Source organism: Copadichromis virginalis, linkage group LG20, assembly GCF_057382275.1.
Source record: "Copadichromis virginalis isolate Kocher_CV1m ecotype Utaka linkage group LG20, C_Virginalis_male_GT1.1, whole genome shotgun sequence".
NCBI lineage: Eukaryota > Metazoa > Chordata > Actinopteri > Cichliformes > Cichlidae > Copadichromis > Copadichromis virginalis.
The window spans coordinates 21,436,740-21,458,783 of record NC_140637.1 but is presented as its reverse complement, the minus strand read 5'-3'; the positions used below and the strand labels follow the sequence as shown (position 1 = coordinate 21,458,783).

Below are 22,044 nucleotides of genomic sequence, written 5' to 3'. Positions count from 1 at the left end.
TATGGCATAAGTTTAAAACTAGCTCATTTTTGAGCTATCGTGCTCACAGACTTGGATGTCCATACCACCCACCAGGTTTGACGATGTCAGTCTTTTATGGCTGAGGGGTAAAAGCCCTAACACATTCGCAGACTTTCAGCAAAGTCACATGCTATAAAACAAACAGTACACAGACTGACCTGTAGGGCTGATCGATATAACGATATATATCGGATGACGATATAAAAACGTCTATCGTTTCATTTTACGCTATCGTTTGTTTCGTGGTGTCGCAAAATAAACTGTTTACGGCAATATTTTTTTCTCCGTTTTGATGGTCACTTTAGTTGCTAAATTAATTTCTTAAAGTTCTCTCTTTCTCTTATATTTAATATAACCACACTACGGACGGACAAGCGCCTGTTTTTATGCGTTGTGGTTAGCAACAACAACGGTAACACCATCGCGCGTTCGCTTGTTTATGTACCACATAAACCTTTCACAATAAAGCTCAAGATCCTGTTGAGACTTTTCAAAATAAACTGAATCACGTGAAAGAGCAGATTATTTACGATGAGAAGTAAAAAAAAAGAGCCGCCAGGTGCTAAAAAATAAACCTTAGACTTAAATGTTAGAACAGGCTTTTCCCCGCAGCACGCCGTGTAATAAATACTCACAAAAAAACGGCGGCTGTTAAAATGTAAGTCTAAAAATGTATCGTTTCATGAATCGGTTAAAACGCTGGACTCCAGCTACATGACACGCAGCTGGAAACACTTCCCGCAAGTCGAGCTGCCCGAGATTCACAGAATTTACAGAAAATGTTACATTTTTGTGATTTATATCGTTATCGGACGACAGAATTCTTATATCGGGATATGAGATTTTGGTCATATCGCACAGCCCTACTGACCTGCTTCACTGTACAGTATGTTTTTATGGCAAGAAACATTTCATGGCTGCCTAAATCTTTCATCTGTATTAGTCAGATATATCCAATTTTAAGTTTATCACAACAGTATCATGCTAATGTGTCAATATATATCATCTGTTTTTTTGTTCCGGCCAACAAAATAAATAAAATAAATTAGAAAATATACAGAAAACAAGTTTTAAGGTTGTTGAGAAGTGTGGGTGGTAGGAATAAACAATGGGTGTATGTCTGGTGAGAAGACCTGCAGGGATGGTGAAATAAAATATCCACTATATTCCACACAAATAAAAAATAGTTTGATAGGAGAGAGAGGCAGATAAATAAAGAGAATATGGAAATGAGTGAGGGGAAATATAAAAGAACAAATACAAACAGATGGACAGAGACACAGGTCCACTGAGGAATCTAGTGCGTGGTTTGCTACTAGATTTATAGGTGACTCTCTCTGACGTTTGGTGGTAAACCGTCCAGCCTGCAAAAATGAATATAAGAGGGAAGAAGAGAAGAAACAAGAAAGACACTATGTAAAAGTGCACAGAGACTGGGATGAGAAATCCCCACCATTAAAAGCACCAGAAAAGGACAGAGCATGATATGCAGGATCCAACCATAGTATCTGGTGATGAATGAGACTATTTTGACTCTCTGATGATAATTCAAACTGGCTGCCTATATCTTGCACTCCTCAAAACATTTAAGGGAACACTCAATCATCACAGTGTAACACAAAGTCAATTAAACTTCAGAGATATCGGTCTGTCCAGTTAGGAAACAAACCATTGTGAATCCATTTTACCTGTTTTGGTGTAAATGAAACTTTGGCTCTGCAGTGGCAGGTGCCAAGCTGATGGTCACAGACCAGTGCTCTCTCCTGGCTGATTTTTCTCTGCTTTGCTTTTTGCTAGTGTCTTTGTCACTGCTGGGAGTAATTCCAATCCAGCCTATTCGAGTTGCACACGTGGCTCCTCCAGGACAGTATATCTATATGTGCTGTCACAAGAAGGTTTGGTGTGTCTCCAGGACAGTCTCAAGGAAGTACCAAGAGATGAGACATTACACAACAAGAGCTGGACATGGCTGCAAAAGGGTTTCACCCCAGCTGCAGAACCTGTATCTGCTCATTTGTGAAAGGAGGACCTTGAGGAGCACTGCCAGAGCTCAACAAAATGACCTTCAGCATTCTACTCATGCTCATATTTCTGACCAAAGTGCCAGAAACAGACTCCATGAAGGTGGCATGAACGGCCAACATCCTTCAGGGAGACCTGTGCTCACAAACCAGAACTCAGCAGTTTGACTGGCATTCACCTAAGAACACCAGAACTGGCGTCCCATTCTCTTTAGAAATGAGAGCAGCTTCACACAGACAACATGTAGCAGATGTGAAAGACACAAGCAACGGCCCATTCTCGTGGTATGGGAGACACAGCCAACCGTTTTGAAAAATAAATATGGATAGTGCCATCCTGGAGGAGCTGGACTACCTGTGCACCTTTTCACGTACCAGCAATGATAAGGGCACTAGCAAAAAGCTAAATAAGGAAAATAATCAGACAGGAAGGATAAGGAAAGAGCAATGGTCTGTGGCCACACCTGTAAAACCATGTTGTCTCTCCAGTGCGCCTGTTGTCACTTTCATTTACACTAAAGCACAGATTATACACTTTTATTATGGGTCCTAAAAAATATATAATCATCAGGTAAATATAAAGTGGAGGGTTTGTGTATTGTTATGCCTATTTTATGTATTTATGGGATTATAGTGTCTATACCTTGGAATACGCTGAATTTAATATGAAACCTAAAAAAAAAATAATAATTAAATAGCAATGTTTGAAAGACAGAAATCACCCAGCTTCAAATAACATTTTACAGTCACTAAAATTATTTCCCTTCACATTTCTCATTTCACTCTAAACACTGTTAGCAAAAAGCTAATTATCTAGTACTAGTTGTTTTGAGTTTTCAAGTAAATAACATGGAAATTCAAATGTTCAAATCTTCATCCTCTGCAGAATGTAGCAGATTAATAGAACCAGTGTCCAGATTTCTTTTGTTTTTGTTCTTGGTATGAACTGCATAAAAACTCAAACATCCCCAGCTTTCAGACAATTATCAGGGAATTTATGAGCTCAAAAGTTCAATATTAGTACACAAGTATTGTTCCTGCTAGGACACAATTATTTATAGCACAGTCCACTTTTGTTTCTCAACTTGAAAAAAAAAATGGCATAAATTTAACAATAAAATCGTGTATTTGTGAATATGCAGAATGTGGTGCTGTCAATAATCCTATAGTACACACAGTATGAAGTTTGAAGCTGGTAAAAATGAGGTGGTTCTCCATCCTCCAGTTAGCAAAAATGCTACCCAGGGGCACCATTAACAGTTGTTAAAAATGTGTATAATGGCTGAATGCATGTCCATCTGCATGACCACACACAAACTGCACACACACAAACCCATGAACCTATAATATGTACCTTGACCAGGGCCAGCATGGTTGGGATTTCCATCACCATGTAGTCCAGCGTAGATGTTGTCTGAGGAGAAAGAACCCTTCAAAGAACAGGGCTGCTGGGTGTGGACATGCTCTGGGGCAGTGCTCGGCTGATTGCTGGAGCTGGAGCTGGAGCAGCCGCTGGAGTGGGCTGAGCCATCTGATAGAACTGAACTTTTAGCCGGGGAGCCGGACGAGCTGGCAGCACTCTCACCTTGGCACAAAGAGAAAATAAATAAATAAAATAAGTAAAGTGTGAGTCAGAATGAATCACACACTCCTACGAGTTTTCTGAACCTGGTGTCATTCCTGTGTTCTCCACAGGCTGCAAACACTCTCCCATACACACAAATCATCACATCACACGGATACATAGCCACTCATCACCCCACGTTCCCAACCCACATACCTTTTCTGTCAGCACTGGTTGTATTAAGATTGTTTTTGAGCTGCTGCACCATTGGATTGAGCAGTTTTCCAGCCTTTAGCTTGTGTTTGCTGGCTTTGCGCCTACGGCCACTTGGAGGTGCAGCATGAAGCAGGCTGACATTGGGGGGCAGAGTTTTTCCCAACTCCTTGTACAGACGTTCAATCTCACTCCTCTGAAATGCCTGCAGCTCTGAGATCTCCTTCATGTGTCTTAAAGGTAGATTCAAGGAGAAAATATTTAGTAACCATCTTAAAACAAAAAAAACAAACAAACAAACATCATTTCAAAAGTTCCCTCACACATTATTATCCATCTCCTGTACTCTGCATTGTTAAAAGTCAGTATTAGCATGATTTTATATGTTGGTAATTGATCATAAAAAAGCAATTCTTAACTTAAAATAATTCAATTAAAGGTGGTTTTATAATCTCCTGAATCATTGGGTATACTTTTTCACAGGACTCCACCAAAATAAAGTCACCAGGGGTGTCATTTTCACTAAGTTCATTCTTTGTGTAATTTAACAGTCTCTTTGCCTTAACTATCACTGTTACATGCATATTAAACATACAAAAATACCCATTTTCAGCCAAGACACATCCTGTAAAATATCTATTAAGGTTTTCTGTTAAATGCAAGCATTACGTCATACCTACTTCTGATTACCATGCAGAGGGATATACTTGAACATAGGCTCCAGAGAATGGTGACTATAATTCAGCCATATTCCCAAATAGTCTCTTTTTTTAATATAACTAATTATGACAGTTAGACAATCAGACTAGTGTGAAGCAGCTTCAATAAACTGAAACGGTTATGTAATTAGAGCAGTGAAACAATTAGAGTGAATACACAGGAACTGTATTCCACTTAAAAAAGTTTTTAAACACCAGCTAATTAAAAAAAAAAAGATTAATAAAACAGGCACATTAGTGTAGCTGTGTTTGACTGTAAGCATGCAGTCAACCACAGCTAAAACTTACTTTTCTCTAAGTTTCTGTAGTTCTTTTCTCATATCTGCATCCTCAAACTCAGAGTCATTGTCACTGCTGACGTAGGATGAGGGTGCATGTCCTGCTGAAGGCGAAGGAGTGTGACCATTCATTGACACGGGCTGTCGGCTCGGTGAATCAGAGCTCTGTTCACTTTTGCTTCGCCCAGAGCGCCGCAGGAAGGCGACTGCCCTCTTCATGAGGTCACTTCCACTGTGCTCAGACAGGGTATGAGCCGGAGGAGCTGGATGTGCAGGAGGAAGAGCTACGCTGCTGCTGTCCTCATCTGCTGAGTCAGAGCAGAGGTGAGAGGGGAAGCGATAGTGGTGATGTGCTGAAGCGTCAATAGTCTGGGCCCGGGGAATGTGGCATGGGGTGCTGTCAGGACTAGAAGAAGGTGTAGCCTGGTAGAAGTTTGGCGGAGCAGAGTAACGGCTACTGCGGTGAGATTTAGATGTTTCTGCATTCTCATCTTCATCTCGAGGTTTCACTGATGACCTGCTCATAGCCACACATCCTCTCTCTTCCTTGTTCATGCTCTGAGCCTGGCTGTAAGACCCACCAGAACCACTAGAAGGAGCTGGGGAACTGCAGGAGCTGCAGCTTGTCTTGCTTTTTTCCAAGCGACAAATAACATCCGGCGGAGTTGGGATGATCTGCAATAATGGGAAACCCATGTTCATAACAAAATTAGGGCCCATAAACAACTAATGCAATATTAAAGCTACAAACACTGGAACTCAGATAAACACTGGCATAAGCCATGACCTGTAATGCAATTTTATTAGGGCAAATGACATTTACATTGAGCTGATTTGCTCACTGAAAGTTTGAAAGCAGGGTCTTACTTGAAAACGGCTTTTGTAGCCATGTGCACCAGAGCTGGCAGGCACATCACTTCTTTTTAAACCCCTGTTAGTACCTAAAAGACCAGTAAGGAGATTTTTGTTTTCAAAACAAAACTATCTGCAAAACATTATGCAGTAACAAAGTGACATGGATATTACCCAAATAAATGTTACCTACCTGGCACTGCAGAGTCACTTAATGTACCCACATCATCCGTGCGCTCGGGAATCTGAGGCTAAGACAGAAAGCGAGAAGAGTGTGTGTTGGACAGGTCACAATGATGTGCATAGTGACAAGTGTTAAAACATGACATACACAGGGTTGGTGCATTAAGGCTAGCTGTTATCCTTTCCTGACCTCAGTGTTGTCTGAGTCAGAACCTGATGTGTTTCTGCTGGCATGCATGTACACAAATATAAGGGAGGTCAGGCTGAATCATTGTTATGAAAGGAGTAACTTAGTTACTCTCGCTTCTTTCGAAACACAGTATTTACCTTGCTCTTTATAGATAATAGTCAAATCAATAACACAGAGCAAAGAATCGATCCACTGTTGCTGCTATTTATATACCATGCAGCTTTTAACCAAAGTCTGGTTGCTCACATTTCTCCCTTTTACTAACAAACACAGTGCATTTTACCAGAGGTTCCCCCTTCTTCTTTGTAAGTGCTCCTTCAGTGCTTTGGCCATCTGAGACTGGAGGGGAGCTGACCCCCTCTGTGCTGGATGCCTGGGTTTCAGATGTAAGGCTCGAGGGCTGGGAAGGAGCATGCTCTTGGTATAACAGGTTTCTCAGCTTCTCATCCAAAGTCTTGATAGTGCGGTCAACAAACTCCACCCTGCGTGGCCCCTCACTGTCTGACTCGCCTGGCCCCACACACTGCTGATGGCTTGAAGACTGGGAGTTCTGATGTGCAGGACTTTGAGGCTGTGAGGTCACAGTACCAGGCTGCATGGGCGTTGCATAAGGTTGCTGCATGACCACAGACTGAAGGGAAGTCAGCTGAGGAGGAGCTTCTCCAGTAGGGCTGGCCTTCTGGATTGGTTGATTAGTCTGAGATGAAACCAAACCACCAGGTGTTCCTTTCTCAATGCCATTTACATCCAGCGAGACAGGGGGCACAATAGCGCAGCATGGCATATCAGTAACCATAGAAACAGCAGAGATGCAAGGTTCTTCCACAGAAAGTGAGCTGCGATGGTTGGCGGCACTAGAACCTAGGGCATGTTTAGTAACACCGGGCTGGGTCTGCTGGATGTGGGCTTTGCTAGTGATTTGGTCCGGAGGCTGGACCGAGGTTTGAGCTGCGGTGGTCAGTGAGGAAGATGAGGACGGGTTTTGGGAGGACAAAGAGACGACCTGAGTAGGCACTGCAGCTGTGTTGCCGTTGGCCCCGACTGACGATGAGCCAGACTTTTCAGATTCTGGAAAAATAAAGAGATGACAGTTAATTAGCAGGAGAACAGATTGATATGTAAACAGCCAAGGCTAAGAAAGGAGCTAGCTCCTGTGAGTGCCAAAGTGTTACATCATTGTTCGTCTTCCCCCATCAGGCTCTGTCAGTTGGAGTATAAAGCCTGCCCTTCATTTTTTTTCTTCTTTTGCCTAAAACCACTGCAGACGCACTCTTATATAACTGACCCCAACGGAAGAACCAACACAGATAGACTCTAATGCATGTGCACCGTCTTCAGTAACAACAGCAGCAGCAGCAGAGAAAAGCAAAGAAAGGAAAGCTGCAGATTTCATTTTCTAGAAAATATACTCCAACTAGTATGTAAAACAACTCTTCATATAAAAGATTCTTTGTTTAACAAGAAGTAAATCAGAAGACATTATAAATTAATAATGGAGTGTGGGCTTACCCTGGGCGTGTGATGTATTCTCTTTGTCGTGCATGGGAGTCTCAGCCACGGGGCAGATTATAAACCAACGCTTACCAGTGTGCAGGACTGTGAAGGGCAAACAGAAAAACTCAAGCATCCACATCTATATTCCCAGAATTTAAAAATTACACCATTACAGATCATTTTCAGCACAACTGCATTCAATTCAATTTTATTTATATAGCACCAAATCACAACGATGGTAGCTTCAAGGCATTCCAGACGATTATGCTTTCAACAATAGCACCCTGTATAATTTGTCATTTATGATAAAATTAAGTATGACTGAAAAGGCATTCATAACAAACAGTAACAAAGTGCAAAGTATATAATCAAATGAGCCTTGTTCAAAGTGACATCATAATATTAACAGATGAGATGCTGGCTGGTAAAAAGCCTTACCATTTTGTTGGTACACTAGCTGTGGGGTGCTGGGAGATGAAGCCTTTAAAGGAAAAGAAAGATTACCAACCAGTGCTAAAGCATGTGCATCAGTCTAATGTACATTTAAAAGGCTTCCCCTAAAGAGCTAAAAAAGCTGAACCTCAGAATAAATTCAGTTAGATCAAAATGTAGCATCAGCAAGGCTGGTATTTTTGGCAGCAGTGCAAAGTCATCTTGAGAGTGCTGCCTGGATGATGCATCTGAGGCGGAGGCACTCGTAGACAGATTGCACCATTTCATCTATTAACTGTCAACAGTGCGTTTCTCACCTCTGTTCCCAGTGTGCCAGGTCCTTCACTCTGTTTGGGGCTGCCTCCCTGGTCTGAGTTCCTCTCACCCTCAGTGTCCTCACTCAGCATGTCCTCAGCCTTGTCTACGATGTCCTTCAGCTGCTCAATGAAGACCTCTTTTTCTAAAGGTAGAATAAAATCGTTCTCCACCTGAAAAAAACAAAACAAAAACACAGTGCAACATTAAAGGTTTTAGCTTAACAAGCAATGCTTAAAGTAAAGTGTTTATGACTGTGCTGGGAACAAGAGACGTAAAAGTACATTCAGAAGGCAAACATGAGAAACAAAATAAATAATTTATAGCCTTCTGATACATTAACCTAATGTCATTTTATGCCAAGATCAAATATTATCTGCAGTGTATTATTATTGTATGATATAAGAAAATTCAATGACTACAACGACTATTTCATTTTGCTTTTACATTTTGAAGTATTTTTGCTAGCAGTAGCATTCACAAGTAGATATTCACCTTCTACTATTTTTTTTACATTATAAATTAGTAGGCATTATGTTAATGTACTGCTTATGCATCTGTTCCCATATCTATCCATCTGTAAATATGCCCAATATGAATGACCTAGGAAAAGGGAAAGAGACAAAACAACAGATTTTTGCTGCATTGCAGGTGAGGACAGCAAACAGTCCATGAACAGCTTGCAAAACACTTCAAAAGCCCTTTGCATTAACTCAGCTGACTTCGCCTTCACCTCCAACATACCATGTATGTAGCAATCTCTTCTGGTGCATCTCCATCCAGGTCAAATTTGAAAGTGACCATTTTATGGTTATGAGTCTCCAGCTGACACTCGACCATTTTATCCCCAGTGTTACACACCTGCAACAGGAGCAAATGCAATAAAATTATTGTCTTATGTTGCATTTTTTTGAGAAGCACTTAAGGAAAAGTCTTTCTTTTGGTTACCCACATTCAGCATGCTAAGCTTTGGTCTGCTGAGCTTTTCTTGCCGAGAACGAGTGCGTGAGGACCTGCGGTGGTGTTTGCGGACTTTCCCATCGCATCTACCTCCATGTGTCCCTTCATAACCATCACTCATCTCCTTTCCTGACGTGGCATCGGAGTTGACACTGGTTTGGGGAAAGACAGGCAGTTATACAAATCCATATTCACTAAAAACCACTATTAATCAATAAAAACCGAATACCCAGCACTTCTTTTTACTCTATTACTCTAGTACTCAACACATAACAACCTTCAAAACAACAAGTATGCACAAACCTGTCCAAACCTGTCTAACCAGTATGTCCACACAAATGTAGGGGGGCTGACAAAGACAGATTCAGTTGATAAGATGTGTGATAGACAATCACGAATAACCTACTTAAATCTGAAAATACAAGAGCTCTATTACCACAGAGCCTTCTGTTTGCAACTGAAATCTTGTATTGAGAATATTGTACTGGTCTTTGCCTCCTCTTGTGTTTTTAAAACTCGGTGAAAAGGTTTTGTGAAGTTTATCACAGCTATGGAATGCCTGCAGGATTTAAAATGTCTGATACATGATATCTGTTATGCAAGTACTATTAAAATGCTTTCATTCATGTCACTATGACCAGCAAGAGTGGCATGAGTGTTCAGATATGTTTATCTGTCTCCTGGTCAACTGGCAGTGTTGACCAAACACAATGTTGCACTCCATCTACACACAAAGTTAGGGTGGTCAACAAGGTTTACAGGACAACAAATAAAATAAGAAGTAGTAGTAAATGACAACTTTAAGACAAAAAAATAGTTGCTAGTTGTTCCATTATTTATACTTATCAGGTCAGTTATCTATACCTCATGAAAAATTGTTTATGCCGCATTAAAATGAAAACAAAACAGATGCAATGTTGCCAACCTGTGCAGGTTCTTGCCAGGCATCATTTTTCATCATCATGCTTTTAATTTTTTGGTAGAGATTCTGTACAACAACAGTGAGAGGTGTACCACCTACCCTGAGGGTGCAGGAGGCCGGGCACAATTGCACATGTGCAAAATACACATTGTTGAGAACCTGCAACTAGCAAATATGGCTGAGAAGAAATAAGCTAGTACCTGTCATAGCTCTGTCCTCCTGTGTGTTTCTCTGCAGCTTGGTCCTAACGACAACAAAAGTCAGCGTTAAACAAGAAGAGAAAAATAATGGGATAACGGTGAATATGAAATCCTTTACTTTCTATTTTATGTCTTGAAAAGACGCACAGGGATGCCTCACGGCACTATGCCGGTATTGCTGTTAACCAAACTAACAGGGAGAAATAATTAGTGAGAACTTGAAGTGTTCAAGTAAATGTAAATGAGTCCATACCTCCATGTTAATCTCTGATGGACCCTGACCTGCAGCTCCTGTGACATTACTCAGTTGCTTCTGCTGAGTCCAACAGGAACTGGCAGACCCAGATGATGCTCTCTGGGAGTCTGCAGACTGCAGCACAGGAATTTGGCTTTGAACCTGACTCTGGGGCTGGGCCTGTGGGGGGAGCTGGCATGGGCTCACACTGTCCAGCTGGGCAGCCGCAGAGGCTGTTCCCAGTTCTGCCCCATTCTGCACATGTGAAGAAAAGACTGCAGCTTGTTTGAGCTGAGATGGCTGGACTGACTGAGCACAGGGAACAGGCTCGGGATGGCTAACCTGGGACTGCTGAGGAGCCTGCAATGACATACAAACAAGAAGACACATAATTATCATCCTTAAATAACTTGTTTCAGATATTCGGCGACAGAGTTTCTTTCACATAATCCATGTATGAACTCCATATCTAGATTTTAGCATTGTTTCATATGCAATATTTGATTAAATTATGTGAAAAACATAAACGTTTATTATGTTCACCATACCTACTCCAAAAAAGTATATTTTTGACACAAATAATATGTAAAAACAACCCAAGACAATCACAATCTTAGGTTTCACCCCCTTGAGTAAAAACCACCTTTAACAAACACACACAAATGCTCAAATTCCAGTTCACACCTTCTTGGTAAACATCTGTGCTCCACTGCAGTGGTCATAATTACCTGTATTAGTGGCTGACTGCTGCCAATTGTGGAAGGGTGTGTGTTCTGGCACCGGGCAGTGTGTGTGTGTGTGGGGTGGGTGGTTAGGGCTGATATAAATGCAGGTGATGCATGAGAAACCTCAGATCTAGCAGTGTGTTGTGGTTGTGGGGATGTGGGCTCTATCTTACTCAGTGCATGTGACGGGGACGGTATGAGGGATACTGAGATGGGTGAAACTAATGTGTTTTCAATGTGCAGAGGAGAAATGGGAGAGACAGAAGGAGTCGCAGGGACAGTATGCCCAGGAGAAAGGAAGATGTGATTAAGAGAGGTTGAGGCTGAAGGGGGAGGAGCAGTGCAAGAGTGAGGGAAGGAAGATTCAGAATCAGTCACAGCTGCCATCACCTGGACTGTGGGATACTGTGAAGGAAACTAAAAGAAAAAGGAAAAAAAGGAAGAAACATTAAAAAGTCAAATAATCTAGAAAAAAAAACGTCTCCTGTGTGCAGGATGCAGGATGATGCATCAAAAGAACTTGCTTCAAGCCTATAAAAAAGAGAGTATCATGGAGGTAAGATTAGCAGTGATAACAGACTGACAATACCTGTGGTTGGTGTGATGGTGACAGTGAAGCAGAAATCTGCAGAGGCTGGAGTTGCTGTTGGTGAGCAGTTGACTGCTGAGCAGAGAGTGCCTGTGCTGGCCCACTGGAAGCTGGCTGGCTGACATTCTGCCCATGGCCCTGTCCACCCTGTCCAAGCTGTGAAATGCTCTGACCAGCAGAGATATTCTAAAGAACAAAAAAGACAAGAGACAAAAAAGAGGGACTTTAATGATGGCAGAGACATATCCCTCACTTTGAAAATCTACACTTCCTTTCATTGACCCAGATTAGAATAGCTCACATTTTCCATTCTCTCCCTATTAATGCATTCAGTCTGAATCTTCCACCTCAGTGAACATTTGTACCACAAAACAGCAAGAGCAAGCCTTAGAAGGCTAACTGATACAGAGATGAAAACAACTGTTATTGTTTCATTATGGTTTCCATTATCTCTCTGTTGGCTGATGTCTGAGGAAACTCCTGTTTGTTGGCCTTTTCATTTTACCATTTTCATTTTCATTCACCTACTGTCCAGAAACACAGATGTTTCCAATCCTATTGACCCAATCAAAACTTGCCATTTTAATATAAAGAGTATCAAATTTACACTGTAATAAATAAAAATGTCAACTTCTTTCATCATTTAAAGTCTCTCCCACACAGAGCATCACTGTTGAGACAACTTAATGCTGAATCACTCCTCCTGCTCCACAGTTATAGCACTGAATGACCACAAGATGCAGAACAAAAGGATGAAACAAGCAAACCTTTGGGTGCAAAATGTTATGAATTAGAATGTGATTTTTTAAATTATGACCAAAAGTGTAATCTGACTATTTCCCTCATGAAGTTTCAATTTATTTAACATAGTTTCACTTCATATGTTTTCCCTGGTAATCAATATCCCACCAGCAGCTGCTCACTGTTTGAGCCACTCCATTAATGTAGCATACAATTAGGAAAAAAAACAGACTTACTCTTACTCTATGTTAAATTAAATTTCGGAAAACCTCTCAGATACATTAAAAGAATGGAGAAAAGACTGTAAAGACCCTGAGACTGGCCAAGGACTGGTGAATGTCAGAACCACTGTCCAGGATGAGTACATCAAGAAGATGACCATGTGCTTAGTGAATACCTCAACAGAAACCTGAGAAAGAAGAGGAGCAAGGAGAAGAACCGTCATGGAAGGACAGGCCCCTGTACGGTATGTACCAACGGCAGACAAAGGAAGTGGCTGACATCCAGAAATCCTATCAGTGGCTGAACTCAAGAAGATGTGAGGGTGATCAGAAATTCAAAACCGGGGCACTATGTTGGTAAATGGTAAATGTCCTGTATAGTGTTTTACTTAGTCCCTAAGGACCCCAAAGCGCTTTACACTACATTCAGTCATTCACACACACATTCACACACTGGTGATGGCAAGCTACATTGTAGCCACAGCTGCCCTGGGGCGCACTGACAGAGGTGAGGCTACCGGGCACTGGCGCCACCGGGCCCTCTGACCACCACCAGTAGGCAACGGGTGAAGTGTCTTGCCCAAGGACACAACGACCGAGGCTCAAACTGGTTACAAGACGAACTGCCAACTCTTGAGCCACGATCGCCCCTATATGTTACCTTCATATAGTTATTATACAGTAACCATCTACACTATATGCTCACCTGTTGGGTGGTATGTTCAGCCTGGCCTTGCTGAGAAGAGGTTGAAATGCTCTGAGAAGTCAGTACCTGGTTAGCTGCTATGTAAGTCTGTGGACAGACTGATTGGGCAGGCAGGTACTGACTTTGACCCGGAGCTGTTTGTTGAAGTGCAGAATGTGCATAGCTCTGAGAGGCAGCATCATGTGGACCTGCAGCTGAGTAACTCTGATGTTTGGCTGGAACCTGCAGAACTTGAGTTGCGGTGGTTTGGGGCTGAGACTGGGATACATCCTGACTCTGTTGTGGAACTGCTGTTTGGATAGTTTTTTGACTGTGCTGCTGGACATTTGGAGTGTGCACTTGTTGCTGTGTCGAACAGTGAAGACTTTGTGATTGTTGGGTTGGATGTTGTGCCATTTGCTGGTGCATGGCATACACAGTTTCTTGGCCATGCTGGAGTTGAGACTGAACACAGGCCTTCCCAGCATTTTGCTGTGCATTTTGTGATAAAGACTGTTGGTGCTCTTGTTGAATGGATATTTGCTGACTGTAAAGTGCTGGTGTGGCAGAGTTTTGACTATGTTGCTGATTGGGCAGTTTGACTGTGGTTTGGGCCTGCTGCAGTGTGCTGGAAGCTTGTACTGGTTGACCCTGAACTGTGGGTGCCATAGATGGGGCTGCAGATGCACTAGGACAATTTTCAGTTGGCTGCTGTGCTGGCAGAGTGGTTGCTGCAGTTGGCTGCTGAACTGATCCTGATGCAGACTGAGCGTGTTGTAAAGGTGGGGCCACAGAGTTCTGAGATGTTTGCTGCACTTGTAAGGGAAAAGTCAAAGAGTTCGCTGCAGTTACTTGCTGCTGTTGCTGGACTGGTGCTTGGTAGCTTTGTACAACATGTTGTGGCACAGCTGATGGTACAATACTTGCTGCAACTTGAGCCTGTTGCACATTTGGCGGTGAGTAGCTACCAGCACTGGTCGCATGTTGGATGTTGACTGAACATAGACTGGCTGGAGCTGGTGTTGGTGCACAAGGCTGAGGAGCATACAAAGTAGCAGGGTAGCTGTGTCCAGGCTGGAGGTACTGTGGTGGTGCATGCACTGTGGAGCTGGAAGAGGACAGACCTTGGACAGATTGTTGAGTCTGGTAACCTGCAGAACTGGCCTAAGGATCAAATGAGATATTTTTAAGTTAGTATCTGTTGGGAATGAATTTTCTATTCAATGATCAAATCTAACAAAAGCTTATACGTGTGCCAGTTACATTAATTCATGATGGGTGAAAATATAATGAGAGGATGAGGGATAAAAATAAGTTCATGAAACACGTTTTAACAATGAGGTCTTGACAGGTGTGAGCTAAAATGAGAGCACAAGGGAGAAAAAGTGGGAGAGAAAGAGGATGTAAATCAGACAGCTGCCTCTTCCCCTTTGGTTAGAGGATATCTTTCAGTGTCAAGCTCAACAGCTGTTGCATCTGGACAGTCAAGCAGAGAAGGAAAGGTTAAAATCTGGATCAGTAGTTAAAGGCATTGGTTAAGGTTGATCGGAAGGAAATGTAATATGTTAGAGGTTGCACCATTGTTCTCCGTCAGCAGCAAGCTTATGATTTCTAAGAAGACAATTAGCTCTAGAGGCCTATGAGGGCAGCAAGACTCAGTGGGCAGTTAATCAGACCAGCTCCATGCAGAATAATGCAGAACCATCTACAAGCTGGGAAAATGTGTTAAGCAGGTTTTGGCCCCATCATAGGACGCGAAAACAACTTTTTCTTGTGACCTACCACTCCTACAGCCCTGGTAACTTGCTGCTCTCTGGCACAGCATCTGTCTTCACACTCCTGGAGAGGTTCGTGGTCCCCAACAAGACTGCTAATCTGGAACTGACTCTTTAGGCTGCAGTCTCCATCACTCCCGGTTGGACTGAGAGCAGCTGAAGAGTACAGTGATGAGGCTTGGGCAGGTGTGGGGGGACAAGGGGCTGCTTTGCGACTGATTATATTAAAGAGGGACTGCTGCAGCTGTGAGAAATTGGAATAATCACTTGAAGCCTTCAGCAGTCCATAGCCAGGAGTGCTCATCATTCCACCAGGTGATGGGTGGTGTCTAAAGTCACATGGACATTGGTGCGTTGGCATGACAACAGAATGACAGTGGTGCCTCCAATCTTGTGACCTCAAATGAAGCATAGAAATACATGCCTGGCACGCAGAGCCCCTGTGCATCGCAATATGGTGGTTGTGATGAGAGGTCAGACTCAGAAGACTACTAAGGTCAGAGTGCCTTCGTTCAGTTGGCACAGGAAGTGATAATGTCTCTGATGGCGATCTGATGTTGATATCACTAAGTCGGCGGTGGTCAGTAGGTGAAGAGACGGGGGAGACTTTGATTACTGGCATAGCACTCTGTGGGGAAAACCCTCCATAAGACTCTGAGTGCAGCTCAGCAGAGCTGAGTTCTGACTGTTCTGGTACCGTTGGGTTGGGACTGACTGATCTCTTAGACTGAATGAGGGCATGCAGTCGAGCAATGTGGTTTGCCCTTTGAATGTCAATAACAGGGGCACTTCCCCTCCGGCCTTCAGCTCCCAATCGAGCCCTGAGCTCTGGGCTCAGCGTTGCCTCCCACACTTCACCCTGTTCGCAGTACTGGGGTCGATCTGTCAGAAAATGGCTACTGCTCGGGCACTGATTGAGGAACAACCCAAAAGCAAAACATATGTTACTCAAAATAAACAGGGCATAACAAAAAGAATATGATGATGTGGTGAGGACAAACAAACTTGTTCACAAAGACAAATGACTGTATGAAAAATACATGGGCAACTCTTAAATGTGTGAATAAAGCATGTGTGTGGGTGTTTGTGTGTTCAGTTTCAAGGTCAAGTGCGTGTTTGCTAGTTCTAAATAGTCTACAGTGGGGCAAAAAAGTATTTAGTCAGCCACCGATTGTGCAAGTTCCCCCACTTAAAATGATGACAGAGGTCAGTAATTTGCACCAGAGGTACACTTCAACTGTGAGAGACAGAATGTGAAAAAAAAATCCATGAATCCACATGGTAGGATTTGTAAAGAATTTATTCGTAAATCAGGGTGGAAAATAAGTATTTGGTCAATAACAAAAATACAACTCAATACTTTGTAACATAACCTTTGTTGGCAATAACAGAGGTCAAATGTTTACTATAGGTCTTTACCAGGTTTGCACACACAGTAGCTGGTATTTTGGCCCATTCCTCCATGCAGATCTTCTCGAGAGCAGTGATGTTTTGCGGCTGTCGCCGAGCAACACGGACTTTCAACTCCCGCCACAGATTTTCTATGGGGTTGAGGTCTGGAGACTGGCTAGGCCACTCCAGGACTTTCAAATGCTTCTTACGGAGCCACTCCTTTGTTGCCCGGGCGGTGTGTTTTGGATCATTGTCATGTTGGAAGACCCAGCCTCGTTTCATCTTCAAAGTTCTCACTGATGGAAGGAGGTTTTGGCTCAAAATCTCACGATACATGGCCCCATTCATTCTGTCCTTAACACGGATCAGTCGTCCTGTCCCCTTGGCAGAAAAACAGCCCCATAGCATGATGTTTCCACCCCCATGCTTCACAGTAGGTATGGTGTTCTTGGGATGCAACTCAGTATTCTTCTTCCTCCAAACACGACGAGTTGAGTTTATACCAAAAAGTTCTACTTTGGTTTCATCTGACCACATGACATTCTCCCAATCCTCTGCTGTATCATCCATGTGCTCTCTGGCAAACTTCAGACGGGCCTGGACATGCACTGGCTTCAGCAGCGGAACACGTCTGGCACTGCGGGATTTGATTCCCTGCCGTTGTAGTGTGTTACTGATGGTGACCTTTGTTACTTTGGTCCCAGCTCTCTGCAGGTCATTCACCAGGTCCCCCCGTGTGGTTCTGGGATCTTTGCTCACCGTTCTCATGATCATTTTGACCCCACGGGATGAGATCTTGCGTGGAGCCCCAGATCGAGGGAGATTATCAGTGGTCTTGTATGTCTTCCATTTTCTGATGATTGCTCCCACAGTTGATTTTTTCACACCAAGCTGCTTGCCTATTGTAGATTCACTCTTCCCAGTCTGGTGCAGGTCTACAATACTTTTCCTGGTGTCCTTCGAAAGCTCTTTGGTCTTGGCCATGGCGGAGTTTGGAGTCTGACTGTTTGAGGCTGTGGACAGGTGTCTTTCATACAGATGATGAGTTCAAACAGGTGCCATTCATACAGGTAACGAGTGGGGGACAGAAAAGCTTCTTACAGAAGACGTTACAGGTCTGTGAGAGCCAGAGATTTTCCTTGTTTGAGGTGACCAAATACTTATTTTCCACCCTGATTTACGAATAAATTCTTTACAAATCCTACCATGTGGATTCATGGATATTTTTTTCACATTCTGTCTCTCACAGTTGAAGTGTACCTCTGGTGCAAATTACTGACCTCTGTCATCATTTTAAGTGGGGGAACTTGCACAATCGGTGGCTGACTAAATACTTTTTTGCCCCACTGTATGTTTTTAAATAAAACTGAATGCACATGGTCCACCAGGGTGTGTAAGCTCCTGATACAGACCTGCTGTGTTGCCATAGTAATAGGCTCGAGCAGGGACTGGTAGAGGACACTGTGCTGGCTGCTGTGGGAGTCCGAGTACACTGTGGAGCCCATGCCACTGTCAAGTGTGCTGTCTGCTGCAGAGACACATAAATCATCCACTCATAAAAAAGTCAAAGATTAGGCTTGTGCTTCGGGGTAGATGAGAACAGAATCTCTTACATGTTACTGAGGTGGCACTGGCTGTGAGGTTATGCAGCCTGTTGTACTGGTCTGCCTCTGGCTCTTCTGGTTCCAGCACAAGGGGCTGCCCTACATGTGGCACCCCAGCAGAGATGCCCTGAGATGGTGTCATCTGGGTGCTGTGTCCTCCTTCACCCTGATTCTCTGCAGCCGCTGCAGACACTGTGCGCTCTCGTCTCCATTTGATCAGTGCCACACGGTCCCTGATCGACTTTCCCACGGTCTTAGCATCACTCTCATGGAAGAAGCCAGACTCCACCTGACAGAGAAAAGGGAAGAGCATGACTTCCAGGATATTTTTAGCAGTGAGCCATGTGAGGGAAGAGAGGGTGCATATAAAAAGGGGAGTGCACGAGGCAAAAAGAAGGAGCAAGAAAAGGAAGGAAGAGAAAATCTATTTTAAGGGGATCAGAGCAGTGGGGAAACGTTTCCTTTGTCTGCTGCTTGGCTCACTCTTCACAACAGAACTGTCTGGTCTGTTACATCAAAACGTCCGTCTTTCGCTCCAGTGTTTACATGTGATGTACAAACAAATGCAAAAATGTTGTGCTATGTACTGCACTGTTTCGAAGGAAGTTTCATCAGGAAAATTTCTCCACGTTATTCTCGCTAAAGGTATGACATCTGCAGTTTTACTGTGTGCTACCCTTATTTTCCTCTCAAAGTCTGTCTTCGGCTGAAGAAAGGCTTACAATGACAATGTTTACATTCCCTACCTGAAGATAACCCAATACACTTTCTCCAATACCCCTATTAGGGCACTTTTTCTATGGTGTAAAAGAATGTTAGACAAGTGACAAAACAAGAGTTTGAGTAATGAAAATCATAGCTCCCACAATGAGAACTGTCCATTTTTTTCTGGATCTTGTTTTTATTGCTGGGCCTGTGGAAACCTTATCTGATTGCGTTCACTTGAGAAAACTATGTAAACAAAAAGAAAAGAATAGTACTATATTCCTGGAAGTTATCAATCTTAGCAATCTGCACTATATAAAACCAAACACTAGAAGACAATAAGCCTCTAAGAAATGCAAAGCATAAAAGTGTGGTGTCAAAAAAAATAAAACGACAAAGAAATAGAAACCATTTCTATTACTCAACATTCAGATTTAACATTTCCATGTATGAAAAGAATTCTGTAATGTATAGCTAAAACCATTTACTCACCATTTCTTGTGCGACAACCTCAGGGACCTCCTTCTCCAGGTCAAATGTAAACTCAATGGCCCCACTCTCCTTGTATTTCCCTTTTAACTTCTTGGGGTCCTCCACCCACAGTTTGAGAGCTATTGAGGACTTTTTTCCATCATCCTCCTCAGCTAGCTCCACCCTCACACCTGTGTCCTCGGCAAAAAAAGCGTGATTCAACAGATCTTTGATCGTGTACCTGGAAGCAGAAAAAGAAAAGCTCTGACTCCAGTGGAAAGATGTTCAAGATACAGTAAAGTTAACAGTGACACAGAGCCATTCATGGTCACATATTACTTGTGCTTCCCAGATCACCAATCACTGAACCTAATCATGATTCATTAAAAAATAAATAAATAAACAAACAAAAAAAGCCACAAGAAACTAATTAAACGTTATTTGCCCCAATGTACACGAACTAATTATGTAACAGAATTGAAAGACACCCCGCAGATATGGATAGAAACTGCAGTGCTGCTGAGAGCCCAGCTGTCAGTGCCACAGCAATGAAACGGGGGAGGTGAGACAAGGCATGAAAGATGAGAGGGCACCTTGTGGGCCCTGTTGGCTGGACGCTGGACATCGCCGGGCACAGTCACTCACCGTTCCTCTTTCTTTTGGCAGATGCACTCTCCAATGATCTCCTTGATTTCAGGATCCATGACCTTGTTGTAGCTGGCTGGCTTTACTCCCTGAGCAAAGGGAAATATAAGCAAAACATTGTGGATATGTCATGAAAGGATGTCATGTTGATGACAAAACATAACAAAAGAGAAAAAAAATGAACACATGAATGGAAATTTCTTTTTTGTGATGCTCCACCCAAATCTTATCTTCTAAGTATCACACACTCGCTCTCTGAAAAGAGAGCCGAAAGTACCACAGCAGTGGTCAGTTTGAATTCATGTCAGGTCCCACAAAGCATAAAAACATCCAAAGGAAGCCTCACAAAAACTCCAGCAGCATAGTAAATTTCTTAAAAGTACAGCTCAAAGCACAAAAACCAACTCGTTCTCATACAAAGGCTTTGAATGTTCCAATTCAAAGACTGCGGCACCCACGGTGTGGGACGGAGAGATTTCGCAGGTCTTTCCTCCCCACTGCTGTCAGACTCCACAACAAAGACTTTAACTGAACAAACACACACATCCACACATGTGCAATAACACTAAGTGCAATAATCTTTTCTGGCATCGTTGTATTTTTACTCAGTTGTATATAGCATTCGTATTCTATTTTTATCTTATTGTATATTTTTATTCTATTTTATTCTACTGTATATAGTATATTATTTTATTCTATTCTGTACAGCTGTGTACTGTATTTATTCTTATTGTATTCTAATTTTTGCGTCATAACTTTTGCACTGTCCACTTCCTGCTGTGACAAAACAAATTTCCCACGTGTGGGACTAATAAAGGTTATCTTATCTTATCTTATCTTATTTACACATGTTAGAGCAGCCAGATGTTGTTTTGTAAACTACTATTACAGTCAGTTGGTCTAAATTCGGCTGTTTTGACTGTGCAGACGGTCCTGAGTTGTCACAGCTGGTGTGGTTTAACAATATATTTGATGCCCAATAGATTTTGAGCAGTTCTTCTAAAAATGGATGAATTCTGTCTTTTCTTAACATAACACTTCTATTTAGTTTCTTACAGGTATAATCTACCCAGTTATTTTTTTAATTGTGCAGCCAGACTATATAAAACGTGTGATATAATTAACTGGAGAAAATAAAGTTTCTGCATCAAAATAAACTAGATGTAAAGTATATGCATATATCTGGATTAATATTCCACCAATTATTCAGCTGGATGTTGTATCTCTTCAGGGAGTACACACAATGTATAATGCTATTAGGGTTTCTCTTTGATCAGCCTTCTATTAACATCCCACTGTGGAAGGCACATTCATATGAATACAATGCAAAAAATAGCAACTATAGAGAGCTGCACTGATGCTCCCTAACCATTAATATAGGTTGAGAGATTTCTTTAACAGCTACTAACAGGTGAAAGAGTCTGTTTTTTTCAGCTCCAACCCTGCCAAGTTTTAAAAGTGAAAAAACAAAACAATCAGTATTCAAAGCACTATGCTTTGCTAGCAAAGGAAGATGTACAGAAATACAGCCTTTAGGCTTCATCCAGAAAACAAAAGAAACTTGGACCCCCTGAGTGACACCATATGGCTGATTAGACTCTTCAACCAAGAAATTCAACACTGAGGAATCATCTACCTGAAAATGGTGCTGATTTTGTACTCTGAGAAATTCTCTGGACTTATTATCTGAAATGGCAAAATAAACATCCCAACCTTGCTATGCCATGTTCACAAAGCATGACACTGAATTATTAATACATTAAAGAAGTCACTTTCTTGCTGAACATTTTAGAAACCAAGTTTTACAGAGAAAACTTGGTAAATGAATATATGGAAAAGTCTTAGTATATGAAACTATCAACTTCTTAATTTTAATAAACAGTGCATTTATC

The 22,044-nt window shown here is 42.3% G+C and overlaps 1 protein-coding gene across 1 annotated transcript in view; it reads right to left on the bottom strand.

Annotated features, from left to right (window-relative positions):
• LOC146684749 (serine/threonine-protein kinase WNK2) overlaps nt 1-22,044 on the bottom strand; it is a 42,959-nt gene that overhangs the window by 5,858 nt on the left and 15,057 nt on the right. The window contains exons 7-28 of the mRNA XM_085444986.1: nt 20,153-20,241; nt 19,529-19,748; nt 18,341-18,620; nt 18,140-18,255; nt 15,343-16,245; nt 13,582-14,724; nt 11,914-12,099; nt 11,328-11,741; nt 10,618-10,959; nt 10,365-10,408; nt 9,235-9,394; nt 9,027-9,143; nt 8,285-8,455; nt 7,974-8,016; nt 7,551-7,637; nt 6,325-7,109; nt 5,862-5,919; nt 5,684-5,757; nt 4,827-5,491; nt 3,823-4,052; nt 3,397-3,627; nt 1,287-1,385 (exon numbers count right to left, since the gene is read on the bottom strand). Coding sequence (XP_085301112.1) covers nt 1,287-1,385; nt 3,397-3,627; nt 3,823-4,052; nt 4,827-5,491; nt 5,684-5,757; nt 5,862-5,919; nt 6,325-7,109; nt 7,551-7,637; nt 7,974-8,016; nt 8,285-8,455; nt 9,027-9,143; nt 9,235-9,394; nt 10,365-10,408; nt 10,618-10,959; nt 11,328-11,741; nt 11,914-12,099; nt 13,582-14,724; nt 15,343-16,245; nt 18,140-18,255; nt 18,341-18,620; nt 19,529-19,748; nt 20,153-20,241 — 6,457 coding nt within the window. The remainder of the gene's footprint in view (nt 1-1,286; nt 1,386-3,396; nt 3,628-3,822; nt 4,053-4,826; nt 5,492-5,683; nt 5,758-5,861; nt 5,920-6,324; nt 7,110-7,550; nt 7,638-7,973; nt 8,017-8,284; nt 8,456-9,026; nt 9,144-9,234; nt 9,395-10,364; nt 10,409-10,617; nt 10,960-11,327; nt 11,742-11,913; nt 12,100-13,581; nt 14,725-15,342; nt 16,246-18,139; nt 18,256-18,340; nt 18,621-19,528; nt 19,749-20,152; nt 20,242-22,044) is intronic.